The sequence below is a fragment of the Myiozetetes cayanensis genome, unplaced genomic scaffold (genome assembly GCF_022539395.1).
Source record: "Myiozetetes cayanensis isolate MyiCay16 unplaced genomic scaffold, myiCay2020 scf1, whole genome shotgun sequence".
Taxonomy (NCBI): Eukaryota; Metazoa; Chordata; class Aves; order Passeriformes; family Tyrannidae; genus Myiozetetes; species Myiozetetes cayanensis.
In genome coordinates, this window is record NW_026086604.1 from 42,314,375 (window position 1) to 42,328,889 (window position 14,515).

General features: G+C 40.6%; 1 protein-coding gene across 3 annotated transcripts in view; it reads left to right on the forward strand.

Moving 5' to 3' along the window:
- KLHL14 (kelch like family member 14) overlaps positions 1–12,490 on the forward strand; it is a 62,711-nt gene extending 50,221 nt beyond the window's left edge. For all 3 annotated transcript variants that reach the window (XM_050322602.1, XM_050322610.1, XM_050322594.1), the window contains exons 6-9: positions 5,950–6,140; positions 6,313–6,471; positions 9,128–9,285; positions 9,761–12,490. In XM_050322602.1, coding sequence (XP_050178559.1) covers positions 5,950–6,140; positions 6,313–6,471; positions 9,128–9,285; positions 9,761–9,901 — 649 coding nt within the window. In that variant the 3' untranslated portion in view covers positions 9,902–12,490. The remainder of the gene's footprint in view (positions 1–5,949; positions 6,141–6,312; positions 6,472–9,127; positions 9,286–9,760) is intronic.
- The last annotated feature ends 2,025 nt before the right edge of the window (positions 12,491–14,515 follow it).

Here is a 14,515-nt window from a genome sequence, read left to right on the forward strand (position 1 = left end):
TGTTGACTCCATCCTGTTTCACCACACCAGCCATGAAAAGCTCTCCTGAACATGTCTCCACTTGTCATAGGTGATCTTGAGTGAAGTTGCTGTCAGCTAATGCATATTAGAGTAGCTCATGTTTTAATCTTGCTGTGTACCGAAGAGCAAAGGTGCATGTGGACTTGAGCAATGACTCATAAAGATGATGTAAAGTTAACCATGGATCCCAAATCCTATCCTGGCAGAAAAAAAGTCCCCCAAACCTGAACTGAACGATGCATGTTTCATAAGGGGAATCTCACAGGCAGAAGATCCAAAGTTGCAAAGTCATTTGAAAAAACATTCAGTGTTCTTCATCCTTCAGTTCAACATCCATCTTCTCATGGATCCCATGTATAAAAGATCTCACAGTGTCTCCCTAAGGTGGTCTCCTTATTCCATATGCTGTCAATATTATAGCTCTTTCTTTGTTGACTGTCCACAGTATTCTGGTGTCTGGCAGTCATAAATATATTGATTTCAGTGCAGCATCGTGATTCAAGGTGTGTATTATAAGATGCATGAAAATACGGCTATCTTTTCAAATTTCCAGAGGTAAAATGTCAGTCTGCACAATTCTAGAAGGACCTTTGTTCGGAATTCAGTCTGATTGACCTAAGTCCTTATGCAGACCCACATGTGATGTTTGTTACCAAAAAATATTGCTTTCTACCAAAAAAAAAGTGCAAGAGGAGCAGTTCTGAGCAGGTTCCCTGTTGGAGCTGAGTGCACTGATAAAATTAACCATAAAAATACAGATAAAAAAGAGCATCACAGTGCATTTTAGTCTCTGGCTTCATTAATAACATCATGTTTTACTTTAAAAATCCTTTACTAAAATTCTTTTTTTTGTTGTTGTTAATGGAGCTAGTCCAACAGTGGTAGCCCCCAGCCTTCTCCCTTGCTCCTGCCAGCACTGATAACCTCCCAGCTGTGACTGTTTACCTTAAAACAGAGGGTTCTGCTCCCCAGAGGGAGTCACTGCTGGCGCAGGTGTTGGCAGGGGGGTGACAGGAGCTGAGCGTCGGGTTGCTCATCACCATGCAGGTCATCCTCGGTGAACCGGGAGACTGACTAGAGTTTGTACCGAGCCTGAAGCTCTTCCGTGGAGCCTAATCTGTGTCCTAATTAAGCCCTCTGGGTATCTGCAAGCAGAATTCCTGAAGGGAGTGTGCGGCTGGCTGAGCCCTTGGCTTTATTTGGCTGACAAAGCTCAGAAGGCAGAAGAAGGTAGTTGAGGGTTGGAGGAGGGAGACAGTGAGAGTTTTTCCACCTCAACATTGGCCAGTTGTGTTTCACTAGAAAGTCGTGTGGCATGTGACTTACCTTGCGCTCTGGTGGAAGCTGCCCTTCAGCCAAGAGTCAGAAATTGAGCTGTGCTTTGTGATTGCTTAGCAGCTGCCTGGTAATAAACTGTAATGTATTAGCATCTCAGCTCCTTGAAGTGTTATTTGAAAGTAGTGGAATAACCATACATAGTTCCTTCTGCAAGGGACTTTACTGTGACAACGTTAATTATCACCTCTTTTGTCCAGGATACATAGCTCGTAGGCTTGCCCATTGTCTTTCTTTAAAGGCTTCTAAGCATTGGGGCTATTCGTGGAAAACAGGGATTTTCAAATCACTTTCTAAAATGTTTTTGATGGTGTATTTGCTCATCCCTAATGACTTCCTCAAAGTTGTTGCAGCCCTCAGAGGTAGGGACTGGCCTAGTTGTTAGAAGATTGTACGAACAAGAGGGAGCTTTTATGCAGTTTCCTTTTCCAGCTCCTTTAGTCAGATAAAGTTCCCATTAAAGTCAACAAGCTATTTTTTCTCCCTAGGAGTACAGGGTCATGCCCTGTCTCTGTTGGCATAATACAGGCACCATTGACAAGACAGACTGTTTAATGTTTTTTTCTGAGCCATTATGGTCTATCAAGTCAAAACCTACTTAGGAATTTTAGTCTGAGAATAATTGGCTGGATGGATTATAATAGCTCCTTTGAAATGACTGCCAGGTAAATGTGGGTTTTGTTCACAGGCAGTATATTCTCAAGTTGAAAATCTGTATGAAATATTTGATAAGTAAACTTTTATCTCATATGCCAAAATCCATATATGATTGATTTTACTGCATGAGCTATAAAGAAAAGTCTAATCTCATTATGGATTCAGTGCTATCAGCGTATTTTCTTTAAAACCAAGTTTGGTTTCTTTTTATTTGAAAAACATCTCAAAAATAGATGCTTTCGAAAAGTATGTCCTATTTTCAGAAGTTTGTTGTTTGGAGAACCAGCAAATGACTCATAAGCTTGGAAATACACATCTCCCTGATGATGCCATAACAATGGGATGCTTTTGGAGAACAATTCAGTGAGACTAGGATGGTCTTTGTAGCAGTTGTATCTGAACTTGTGAGCCTCAGCTGGACACCTCAGTCAGAACTGTTGCATCTTGCCAGCTCAGCACAGAGCTGTTCAAGGTGTGTGGAACAAAATAACATTTAAAACATCTTGCTTTTTCTTATATTCTGAATTTAAAGTTTTTGTAAAAGTCCAGCAAAAAGCACAGCATTGTACCATGTTCTAAAGAAGCACAAGTGGCACTGGGAAGTGAGCAGGTCGATGTGCTCTCTGAGGCTGAGTGAACTGAGAAAAGTAGGCACAGAAAAAGATATAAAACTATTTCACATTTTATTTTTGTCTTCAACTTTAATAATAACAATGTTTACCCCAATTAAGAATATTTATTTTTAAAAAGCAAAGCATATACTCAATAAGTGACTCTGAAATCAGGTCCAGATGTTGCGATGATCAGTAATAGCATTGGTAGTTTTAAACCTCATCCTGGTAATTCTATTTAGTGTTTCAGGGCATAAATTCTTCATCTGTGAAAATCAGGAAGAAAATCTTCCCTTTTATATGTGCATACTTGAAAGAAGAAGTTGGTTGGGTTGATGATTGAGTGAAGGGGTGTGAAGGAAAAGCATTTCAGAGACCAGTGAACATTGAGTACCTGCAAGTCCTGAAGAAAATCACAAAATAATTGTCTTACTGTCCACATTCAGATCCTGAGGTGCATTCCGGTTATCTGATTAGAATGGATAGTGTCTTCCCAGTATTGTGAGGAAAGTTGTCATGCAAAGATTGCTGTATTATATTTTAATCTGAATCACATTTTACAGCAATTTAAAAATCATCACTTGACAGCATGCCCTTACACACTGTAACAGCATGCCCTTACACACTGTATCATTGAAAAGTAAAAGACCAAAAAGCTTTAAAATATTTGTGACAGGAGCTACTGAGTGAATGTTCACATTCAAGCAGAAGACTGAAGCGTGCTGATGCTTTCATTTTTGCTCCTTATAGTGACACTGTGTGGATGAAACCAGGAGTACACGTACAGAATAACGCCAGTGAAATCCTACTTAACGGAATAATATCTGGAAGTTGTACCTATCTCTGTTTATTAAACCTGAACTGAAAAACAAACAAACAAACAAACAAAAACTACCAGACGTGCTGAGAGCACTTTGTTAATGGGTTCATCAGAGAAGGGCACAAAGACAGAGGAGTGGATGTGGAAGCACTGACAGGGACCCTGTGGGTTTGTGCTTTGCGGCTGCTGGACACAGGAGCATTGGGGAATGTATGCCTGCCTATGCAGCTTCTCTGAGGTGTAACAGGAGGGGATCTCTGCAGCTTTTCCTACTTTTCGGGAAGCTGTGGGCTGTCTTGCCTCTGGCCCTTCACATATTCTCAGAAAGCTTATAAGCTCTTGATTGCCTGTAATACCTATACCTTCTGTCAGATTAAAACCAATAGGGTTTTTTTTTTTTTGAGGAGATAACTGTCAGACAGGCATGGGTACATGTACACTGTAATCAAAAAAGCTTTGTTTCCATAGAAAATCAGGCTAAAAACATAGATGCACAATTTGCTGCCCAACCATGCGGAGCAATATACGCCATCAGCTTCTATCTGCCCATTGACAGATAAATTAAATGGTCTTATTTAATTCATCACTTGATTTGGAGGCACTTAGCAGTATTCCTGTCCTCCTATTTGAATGGGGTTTTTTTTCAGTAGTCTTATCCTTGTGGTGGAGTTCTCACCCCCATTCAGCAAGGGGTTCTGTCCCATACAAGCTACCCATGTGCAGGCAAGGTGAAAGCAAAGAAGTAGACAGGAGGTGCTCAGTGACACTCACTGGTGAGGAGCCCTGTGAGGTGTGCACCAAATCCAAAAAGTAAGGTCAGGAACAGGCAGCATTGTGTCAAACTTGCTCTCTGAGTGCCCAGCCAGCCCTGCTGTTTCCATGGCTGTACCTTGGTGTCTGCCTGACTTCTCTTCCAACTTATAAACCACCGGCCAGCCTCAGACACTTTTAACAAAGAGGGAGATTTCTCTAAAATGTTAAAGGACTCTACAAATTTTGTGAAAATAGGTAGCTGTGTAAAAGAGAGGAATCTTCACTGGAGGAAATGCTCCCAAGATGTCCCTGGCTAGATAGCAGGTTAGAGACAGGGTACACCAGGCTTTGCTAGCTCACCTGGTCGTGGGGTGACTACTGGGATGCCTTGGGAGGAGTTGAGACATACCAAAGCTGTTCAGTGAGGGTGTTGTGCTCTGTAGGTGGACCACTGCTCATCTCAAAGGCTTTGCAATGGCCTGCAGGTTCACGACCTTGACAGTGCAGGCAACCATCAAGGCCCCAGATTTTACCCCATGATTCAGGAGTGCAAGATGCAGCGGCTCCCAGATTCAAATTCGGCCACCTGGGCAGGAACCAGAGCGTATTGTGTCAGCCATGGAGCAGGGTTTGGAAAGCTGCAGCCACACTCCAGTGTGCCACCTTTCCAGGAGCTCTCAGAGCTACACCTTGCCATGTCTGACCTACCTGCTCATCTCTGGGCTCCCACATCACTCTGGTTTCACCCAGGAGAAAATTTCATGCTGGGACTGACAGTTCTTGCCATTCAATATTTAGTACAGTTCTTCATCCTAGCCCAGCTGTGCTCTTTTGCAGTTTTCTTTCTCACATAATTGCAGATGAAAATTAAAGGTCTCTACTCTAGCAAACCTTCCTGCTGCTAAATGATCTAGGGAGCTTTCCCTAAAAGTGGATTACACCAAACAGGGTCTCTCAAAACTGTCTGCTGCTCAATTTTTACTTCAGCAACAAATACTCACCATTAATTCTGGAGGCATCAGGAAGACAAACTAGTATATACCTAGCAGTCCTGGCCAGAAAAATTAATTCTTTTCCAGTACACCTGAGTTGCATGTGAAAGCAGACAGGTGGCTAAAACGTTTCTCAGAGTTAGTTTGAAGGAGACAGACCTCTTTTGAGTTAAAGGACGCATATGTAGTGTTGTGGCTAGCATAAGGGAAGTTGTTCTATTTGCAGTACTGCAGAAAGAAGAAAAAAATGATAATTGAAGAAAAATTTTGATGATGTGGTTCTCTTAGTAAATTGGGAACAATGACCCTTGAAGGACCATAAAGAAAGTGAATGTCAAGATAATTTATTATTGTTACATTATCTACCTCATTTTTCACTTTGTCTTACTGAGTTGTTATATCCCTTACAAGGTAATGCCCCAAACATTAATGACCACCTTTTTATCTTTCACGGGTGTAAAAAAGCAAAAAACAGCTTTGAAAAGGGGTATTTTCTGCCATGTTTATGTGTGCCTAATTGTTTTGACACAAAAAGTGAAGTATTTATTTGATGTGGAGTGCGTATTTGATTAGCAAAGCGGACATTGTCTCTAGGATAGCTATAAGCATATGAGGCTCCTGAACACTTCTCTCTGAGGCAGCAAGTGAAGAAGCAGCTATCTTAGTTCAAGGAGTCAGCTGTAGAGGGGGAAAAAAATGGTTGACATGGCTAATTGGTTTGTTGTTGGCTTGTTTTGTTTTGCTCTGCTCTGTCCTCCAGGAGAGCCAGTTTCTATGCCTGTCGCCTTGACAAGAACTTGTATGTAATCGGTGGAAGAAACGAAACTGGCTACTTGTCCAGCGTTGAGTGCTACAACCTGGAGACAAACGAGTGGCGTTACGTATCTTCGTTACCACAACCTTTGGCAGCCCATGCAGGAGCCGTTCACAATGGCAAGATATATATTTCAGGCCAGTGTCTTGTGTAATTCCTGCTATATAACAAAAAAAAAAGAAAACAACCCCAAACCACCCAAAAAAAAAATCCCAAAAAAACTCCAGAACACAAAACCAGAGCATTAAATTCCTGCTGCAGCCAACAACTTTATTTACATTAGTTAACTGATGTGTGTTTACTTTTCAGGAGGTGTTCACAATGGAGAATATGTCCCCTGGTTGTACTGCTATGACCCTGTGATGGACGTCTGGGCCCGAAAACAGGACATGAACACAAAACGAGCAATCCACACTTTGGCTGTAATGAATGATCGACTGTATGCAATTGGAGGAAACCATTTGAAAGGTCACATTTTTAATAGCAAAAAAGCATTTCAGTGTCCCACTTCTCCGATAAAGAATATTTTTGTTAGGCAGTCATTGTTAAATACATTAAAAACCAGGCAACACAATTTAACAGGACACTTGAGCCAGCAATTTTAAAAACATTTTATGCAAATTATTTTAAAATTATAACAGTACATTAAATATATGAGTAATGAATGCTTTAGATAATAAAAATGGGAGCTTCCATTACTCAAAGGCATGGACAATTTGTCATTACCAAGAATTCAATGAAACAAACAGATTATTCTTTGACCCGAAAGTACCAGCAATATTTTCCTTTGTAAATCATTTTCCAAAATGTGCAGTTAAAGAGAGCTTTATTCAGAGCAACACACACAAACAAGCTCCTTATTTAATGAAGAGAAAAAAAAGGCAAACTTCCAACCATTAAATATTAGGACGAGGCTCTTTAGATCCCTTTTTAGTATTAAATGTAGCTTTTTAATTATAATTCTTTTTAGAGGTCTCTTGTTTTCATCTTTTGAAAAGGTCTCATATTAAAATAACTACTGCTGGGGCTTCTGGTATTTTTGTCTTAATGCCTATATGTCATTGCTGTTACTGATAACGAGATGTTGCTTAATCCAGCCACTTAGACAAAAAGCACAGCTCTGCTCCTTTGTCCCGTGACAATATATGACAGTTTATATTCACGTTTTTTTCTTTTTTCTCCTTTCTTGCTTAAAAAAAAAAAAAAAAAAAAAAAGACCCTCAACAACAAAATAGAAAATGTTAATAGAAAAGAAAAAGTAACATTAACTGCCAGTAACACCAGGCCATGTATGACTCTGGCACCTGGGTCCCCGTGGGACTGTGAAGCCACATGCTGCTTTTGGAGATCTGAGTGTCTGTGGAGCACGTAGGGGACAAAGTCTTAGATGTAAATTTTCCCTGATAAATAGTATGGGTGCATAAACTCCTGCAGCCAGGTTTATGGGTGCTGTACCTCTGTTCTCCATCCCCAGTTGTGATGGGTGTTTCTGAACTGGACCTCAGAGGGCAAAGGGGGTAAAAGCTGTTTGCACATGAACACCTGCATATTTCGTAGAGGTTACAGAGTTCTGCAGTATTGGCTTTTCCTCCTACGAAAGCAAAAAATGTCACATCTCTACTGCAGCTAAAGCACATGCTTTGATTTGCATAGCCTTGAATTACTTCCTTCCTGCCTTCTGCTTCTTTTTCCTACAGTTTCACCTACTTCTAATGAACATTATATTTTTGCCTCTGCAGCTGTTGCCCTCGGTGCCTTTGTTGTGTATGAGCTGCTCCTTGTTGTGAGAGGTTTTTAACGTCCTGGCTTCTAGAAGGACATGGCTGTCTGGTAGAAGGGCTTTTTGGAAAACTGGTTTCTTCTGTACAGTGAAACAAAAGGAAGATTTGCAAGGAAAGGGAGGAGGGAGAGGACTGAAATGTGAATGAAATGCTGTAAATTCTCCACTGGCAGGGAATTGTAGGGCTCCATGGAAAAGCCATCCAACTTCATGAAGTTGGATCTGGATAGTAGAGTTAGCAGTGCATTTACAGCATCACGTCCAGTCATGTGCATACTGTGGATTTTTACAGAGCTTTGGACAGATTCTGGGTGCACAGCAGTGGCCTTTCTGTGACCTCTTGAAAACCTTACAGTAGCAAAAACTTGTTTCGTATTAGCTGTTCCTGACATAAATAATACTCTAGCAAGCAGCAGCATCATGAAGTGCCAATATCACCAAACACCTTTTTGCAGAAAATCTTACTTCTCTTTGCTGTCATACCTTGAAGAGAAGGCAGTAGTGTCAAGTAAAGCATCCCAGCATATTAATAAAGTCATAGTTTTACTGCAGTGCTCTGATATAGAAAGTAGTTTGAGATAGGAAAATGCCTAAATATAGGAGCAGGAACCAGGACTCCTGTGTTCGATGTCTATGTTCAGCTCGCTTAATTCATATTAATTGATAAAGCTTGAGAGTCTTGAGCTGAGACCCATCTGCCCTTTGGTGATCATGAAGCAGCAGTTGCTTGGAGTGTTTTTTGGCCTGTCAGGGAAGGATGGAACCACTGTTTCTGTGATTACCTTTTTTGTTGCCTTAAGGACTTTATCACAGCTGTGTGCTTTAGGGTATACCTTAAATCAGCTGGAAAATTGAAACTAGTCCTGCACATCATGTCCATCGTGCTAAGGACTTTGTCCCTCTGGAACCAAGGTGCATCTGTTGACTTTTGAATAGATTAGATCTGCTGAACTTTGAGAATGACTGCCAGGACAGTCTTTTCCCACATGTTCAAACTTGTATTAACACTGATAGATGAGGAAGACTGTTCCTTGAATCTGATTGCATTGCTGATGAGTTATTACTGAGCTTTTTCTGAAGTGGCCATGTTTTATATGTACTCATGATTTGTAGAAGACTGTAGAACTAATAGTGAAAACCTTCAACAGATTTGTTTAAACTGAAATTATGAGACATTAATGTTACAGAAGTTGGCTTAAATGTATGTGGCAATATTTTCTAAAAGGTTTATAATGCTATAATAATATAATTGTAACTGTAATTTAATAAGTTTAACAAAAAAATTAGTAATAAAAAAGTATGTCATAACATAGCATGTTCTCTATTCTCAATGCCCTCATCCAGGTTTCTCCCATCTTGACGTAATGCTTGTGGAATGCTACGATCCAAAAGGTGACCAGTGGAATATCCTCCAGACTCCTATTCTGGAGGGTCGCAGTGGCCCTGGCTGTGCAGTCCTTGAAGACAGTATTTATCTTGTAGGAGGCTACAGCTGGAGTATGGTGAGTACCTGCTTTCTGCAATGACCTTTCTATTTCTTCTGAGTTCTTGCAACCAGCCCATTTAATACTCGGATGGGATGGAGAGGAGATGAGAAGAGGAGGTAGCTGCAGGGGTAGGTTTCGGTTTAGTTTTCAGCTTTCAGTGGAGAACATGGAGTGGTTTTCCACCTTTGTGTTTTTCTATTTAGATAAGTTATTATTAGATTGTATTCACTGATACGGACTAATATAAAAAGATAAAATTTTGAAAAAATGATTGAGAAGACTACATGCTTATAGCTCTGCTTTTGAGGCACTTGTAAAGGAGACTGATTTGCAGAGGCTGGGTGCTCAGCCCATATGAAAACCAAACCTCTTGAAGGGCTTCTAAGTTAGAGCTCAAAACCAGGAGCCACTTTCAAACCTCTTCAGAGCAGATGTGTGACTTGGATTTTTACGAAGACCACATTTACTATGACATTTTGTTCTACTACAGGGAGCCTACAAATCTTCTACTATTTGCTATAGTCCTGAGAAAGGGACTTGGACAGAGCTAGAAGGAGATGTTGCAGAGCCACTTGCAGGACCTGCCTGCTCAACTGTGGTATTGCCAGCCTGCGTGCCGTACAACAAGTGATAATCCAGGAGCCCTCACACGAACACTGACTGCATTTGGGAAAATAATGACGGGTGACGTAAATATTTTATTAGAACAGAATTCCTGTTAAAACAAAGCTACCATAATTGACCCCTCATTCCATATTTATGCTTTGGGAGCAAACTAAAAGAAAAGAAAAACCAAGCATTGTTCCATCTCAGATAGGTGCCGGTGTCTTATGAAGCAAGTAGCTAAAACACACCGAACATTACATGCTGACAGACTGCCATTTCAGACTGATTTAAACTTTTCCTGCTGCAGAGATACTCCTCACGTCAAATTTAACTTTAAAAAAAAAAATGATGGCTAACTGTTCAAATACAGCCTGAAGAGACAAGATCAGTATTGTGCATTGTATCTACCTGCATGTGATCTGTGTTGAAGTCATGAGGATGTTGTTTTCATGAATGCTTCAGAATTCAGATAGTGAAAAGCTCACACTGCATTGCAGAATTGTCTCCTCCTCTGTAATCCTAACCTACAGCTACTTCACATGCTCTGCAAGCAACACAGCATCAGAAGATTATAAAAGGTAAAGAAATATCATTCAGTTTTTGCACAGCTTGGCAACTAATACACTCTGCCTTCAAAGTCCTCATTTGTAAGTGCAGCAGAAAGCAGACTACAATGAAAGCCATGCTTTACAGAGCACTTCTTGCAATAGCAGCTTAGGGATTAGGATCAAATTCTTCTAATCACACTTGTGTAAAGTCAGAGTCATTTCACTGAAATCACACGGAATGACTGTTTCTGCATTAGTATAACAGAATTTGGGTCCTACACCTTAAAATCTGGCTTTGTAAACTAAGTTATTTCTATGACCACTTAACTAAGTACCAGAAACCTTACTTCCTTTTCAGTAACCTGTTAGATAGCAGTATCCATGCTAGTTGCTTCCAAAGACAACAATATTGCATTTAATTATAAATTTATTACTTTGGACTCTGAAATGCTTATGCACATTTTTGGAGAGATGCTGTTAAGTAGTTAAAGTAGTCCTGTGTGGTTGATCTTAAGATGTACTCTGAGAGACTTTTACTATTGATCCAAAGTAATATGAGGCTAGACTTTCCACTGCCTTATAGCCTGTGTAATTATTTACACATTGCAAAACGAGTCAGAATGCTACCACACGGGACCAGTAGCATTTAGGACTTGCTTCATGAATTCATAGTTGCTTGCACAAATCAGACTGTCTACGTGTTAAGCTTATGCCTTTCTGTCCTGGCTTTGCAAAAGCAGTGACAAAATCTGAGCCTGATTCTTCACCACCTTGCAGTTAACAGACTCATAATCATCTGCACTTCAGTAAAGTATATGCATAATTCTTCCATTGTGGTTTACTGGTGCTGCATCCATTACCCTCAGGACCATCCTCTTCGCTGGTATAAACTGACATTGCTCCATTGAAGCCAATGGATGTACTTTATGTCAGCTGAATATCTTGCCTTTAATTTGCCTAGTTGTAGCTGGCTGCACCAGATAAAAGGCAAAGGACACTCAGATCCCGCATTTTCAACCCTGCACGTATCTTTCATGACAGGACTTAATGCTAGTGCATTAAGCAAGGAGCAGGCAACTACTGGAGGTTGGTTTGTGCTGCAGAGGCAATAGATGGGAGAAAGAATTCATTATTTGCTTTGCAAAATATAAAAACGGTGAATGTACACGGAAATTACACTATATATTGATGCTTGAGAGCAATATAAATAACAGAGAGCAAATACCGTGGGACTGTTTCTCTCTGGCATCAGCCCAGTTTTATTGCAGTGCAACTCCCTTGCTTGCAGCAGAATTACACAAGTTGTAAAATTGGAGTGATGCAGTAAAGACTGATACCACACAAATGCAATAATCCAATTGATGAGGTTGCCGCATGCCTGGAAAAAAATGTTTAAACGAAATAATTATCTGAAGATGCTAATATTTGAATGTGCCGTTGGGGAGTTTTCCAGTGAGCATCACTAAGGAACTCATAAAGGTGGAGTGTATATCCTGAAATCTCAATCCATTTCTACTATATAGTGCAATCTTAGTTGGTTTTGTATTTATTTATATTGTTCAGATCCAAGGGATCCCTTGTAAAATATATTTGGTGCAATCATGACTTTTTTTTTTTCTTTCCTGTTGAAAGTATATAAATATAAATATATATAAAAAGGAAACTGTTAAGATACTAAATGAGGAAACGTCGAATGACATTTAAAAGGTCTGCCACTAAACACTGACTGTCACCTGTCTCTACTAAAATGTACCATTTTTAAAGGATATTTCTTGTCCTTTTAAGTGGTTCTTTTTTTACCAAGATAATTTAAAGATTTATGAGGACTGTATGTAAATCTTTCTATCTTTCAGGAAGGCATGACCAAGGAAAAAATGCTAACTGAATAAGTCACACAAAGAATGTAAATTTTGTACAGTACTAGACTGTGTAAATGAAGCTTGCTTGTAGGGGGGAAACTTTAAATAAAACTTTATGTACTAATTCAACTGTCTGCCATATTCTGACTTATAAAGTGTATGTATAAATATTATCTACATTAAATTCTTTCGAACTTTTTTTATCATGCAGACGTGTAAACTTCTTTTATTTTGTGGTGTTACTTAACAACCTCATTGTTTTCCAAGTGTCATTACCCAGTGTTTGTAAACACAGTCTGTAGTGAATCAGGATTCCCGTGAGCACAATGCCTGTCCTGTGCTTCCAGCAGGGAAAGCTCCACCTGTGCGCCTGCTCTGACCACAGAAGCAATTGCACGCCTGTGAAATGCCTCTGCCTTGGGCTGCTCCCCCGTTCCTCTGTCCCATGGTTTCAGAGGATAGTCTGAGTTGGAGGGGACCCACAAGGATCATCGAGCCATCCCCATACAGGGATCAAACCCACAACACTGGTGTTTATTCAGACCATGCTCTGACCAACTGAGCTCATCTCAGGTGGAAAGGGCACTGCTTTGTTAAACCCAGCCTTGCTTTGGGGAATTAAATGCTAGTGGTGGCAACATCATGCCTCTTCAAAATGACCCTCCTGTGGCAATTAACCCTTCTAACTATAGGCATTTCCGTTCTTGGAGGGGAAATGGGTGTTACATGGGTGTGTGGTAGAGGAGTTTGGACAAGAGGTATTGCCGGGCTGAAAAGACAAGGTAAAGGCAGGGTTTTTACCAAGAAGCAGAAGCATCATCAACACCAGTTACTGTACTACTACATGCATTATTTATTCATGCCTAACATCCTTTGTCATGGACCAGAATCTCCCTATGCAAACCAGGTGGGTGCACTGAGCAAGCTGATAGGTGGTCCCTGACCCCTGTGCTTACAGCAAACGTGAACTGTGCTGGTGGTGGCTGAGGGCACAATGAAAGAGTCTGTTCTAACAAGAGGGAATCAGCCCTGTTCACATCTTTTGTGAGGAAAGGAAAAGTGAGCCACTAGCAACTACCATAAGAAAGCACAATGAATAGGATTGTCTCATTAATTAGTTTATTTCAGCAGAGGAAGAAAGGGAGATTTATGCATATTTTTTTTAAAGCAATGTGGGAGAAGAAGGAAGAGGAGAAGCTGGAAGCAGTGCACAGAGATATAATTTAGAAAGGAAGGGAATGAAGTGAGACAGAAGAGGTACAAATGAAAGGAAAGAACAGAAAACAAGAGCCTATGAGAGGAGAGAGTGGGAAGTTCTTGTGGATCGCGGGCACAGACAAAGTCAGGGTGGAGTAATGAGGAAAGCAAAGATGATTTCTGAGAAGCACATATTAGAACAAGGCTAGAAATAAATTACAAGAGTGGTGATATAAGAGTGGAAGAGAAACATGAGAAAATGCAATAAAAGAGGATGTGAGATAAACATTAAACTAAATAAGCAGTTGGTGATGATACAGTTCCTATTCAGCAAATCATTTGCAGTGATCTAGCTGTCAAGCAGAAGAGTAAATTTACAGGGTACTTAGGTGACGCAGTGTTCAAGCTTTCAATGCGTGGACTTCAGCACAACAAAAACAAAGAAAGAGAAGCTCAGAGGCACCTCTGCAGTGCCTGGGCTGTGGCGAGCACCCAACTGCTCCAGCGCCTGTGACCAGGAAGCAGAATTGATATTGGTGGTGAAAAGCACGAGAAGAGCAGATGAGTAACAACTCCTGGCCCCTACTGGGCTGGAGAGAAGCACCCTTTTGATTTCTGATCCTCTGGTGAGTGTCATCTTTGGGAGCTGGACACATGTACTGTTCCATGGTTCTCCTTCTCTGTTGTCCTTCTTGCCAAACCTTAATCTTCTCCATTTTGTCCTCAGCATGACAAACTTGCCTAGGTACCTATGATGAACTGGACCTGGAAGACAACAGACTGGTGAAGCTATTTCCCTGGTCTTGAGCCTGTGGTCCTGAGAACTGTGAGAAGGCTGGGTTGCTGCTGGCTCGCAACCTGTACGCATGCCCTTAAGAATGACAAAGATGGCATTTCAGAAATACGCTTTTCATTAATTATAGCACTGTCTCAGAAGATACTGTGCATTCACCTCCCAAAAATGGCATTGCTTTTCTTCACGTGTTTGTCCCCTTTCCTGCTTTTAATACAATGATTTACTCTGCTAACTGCATC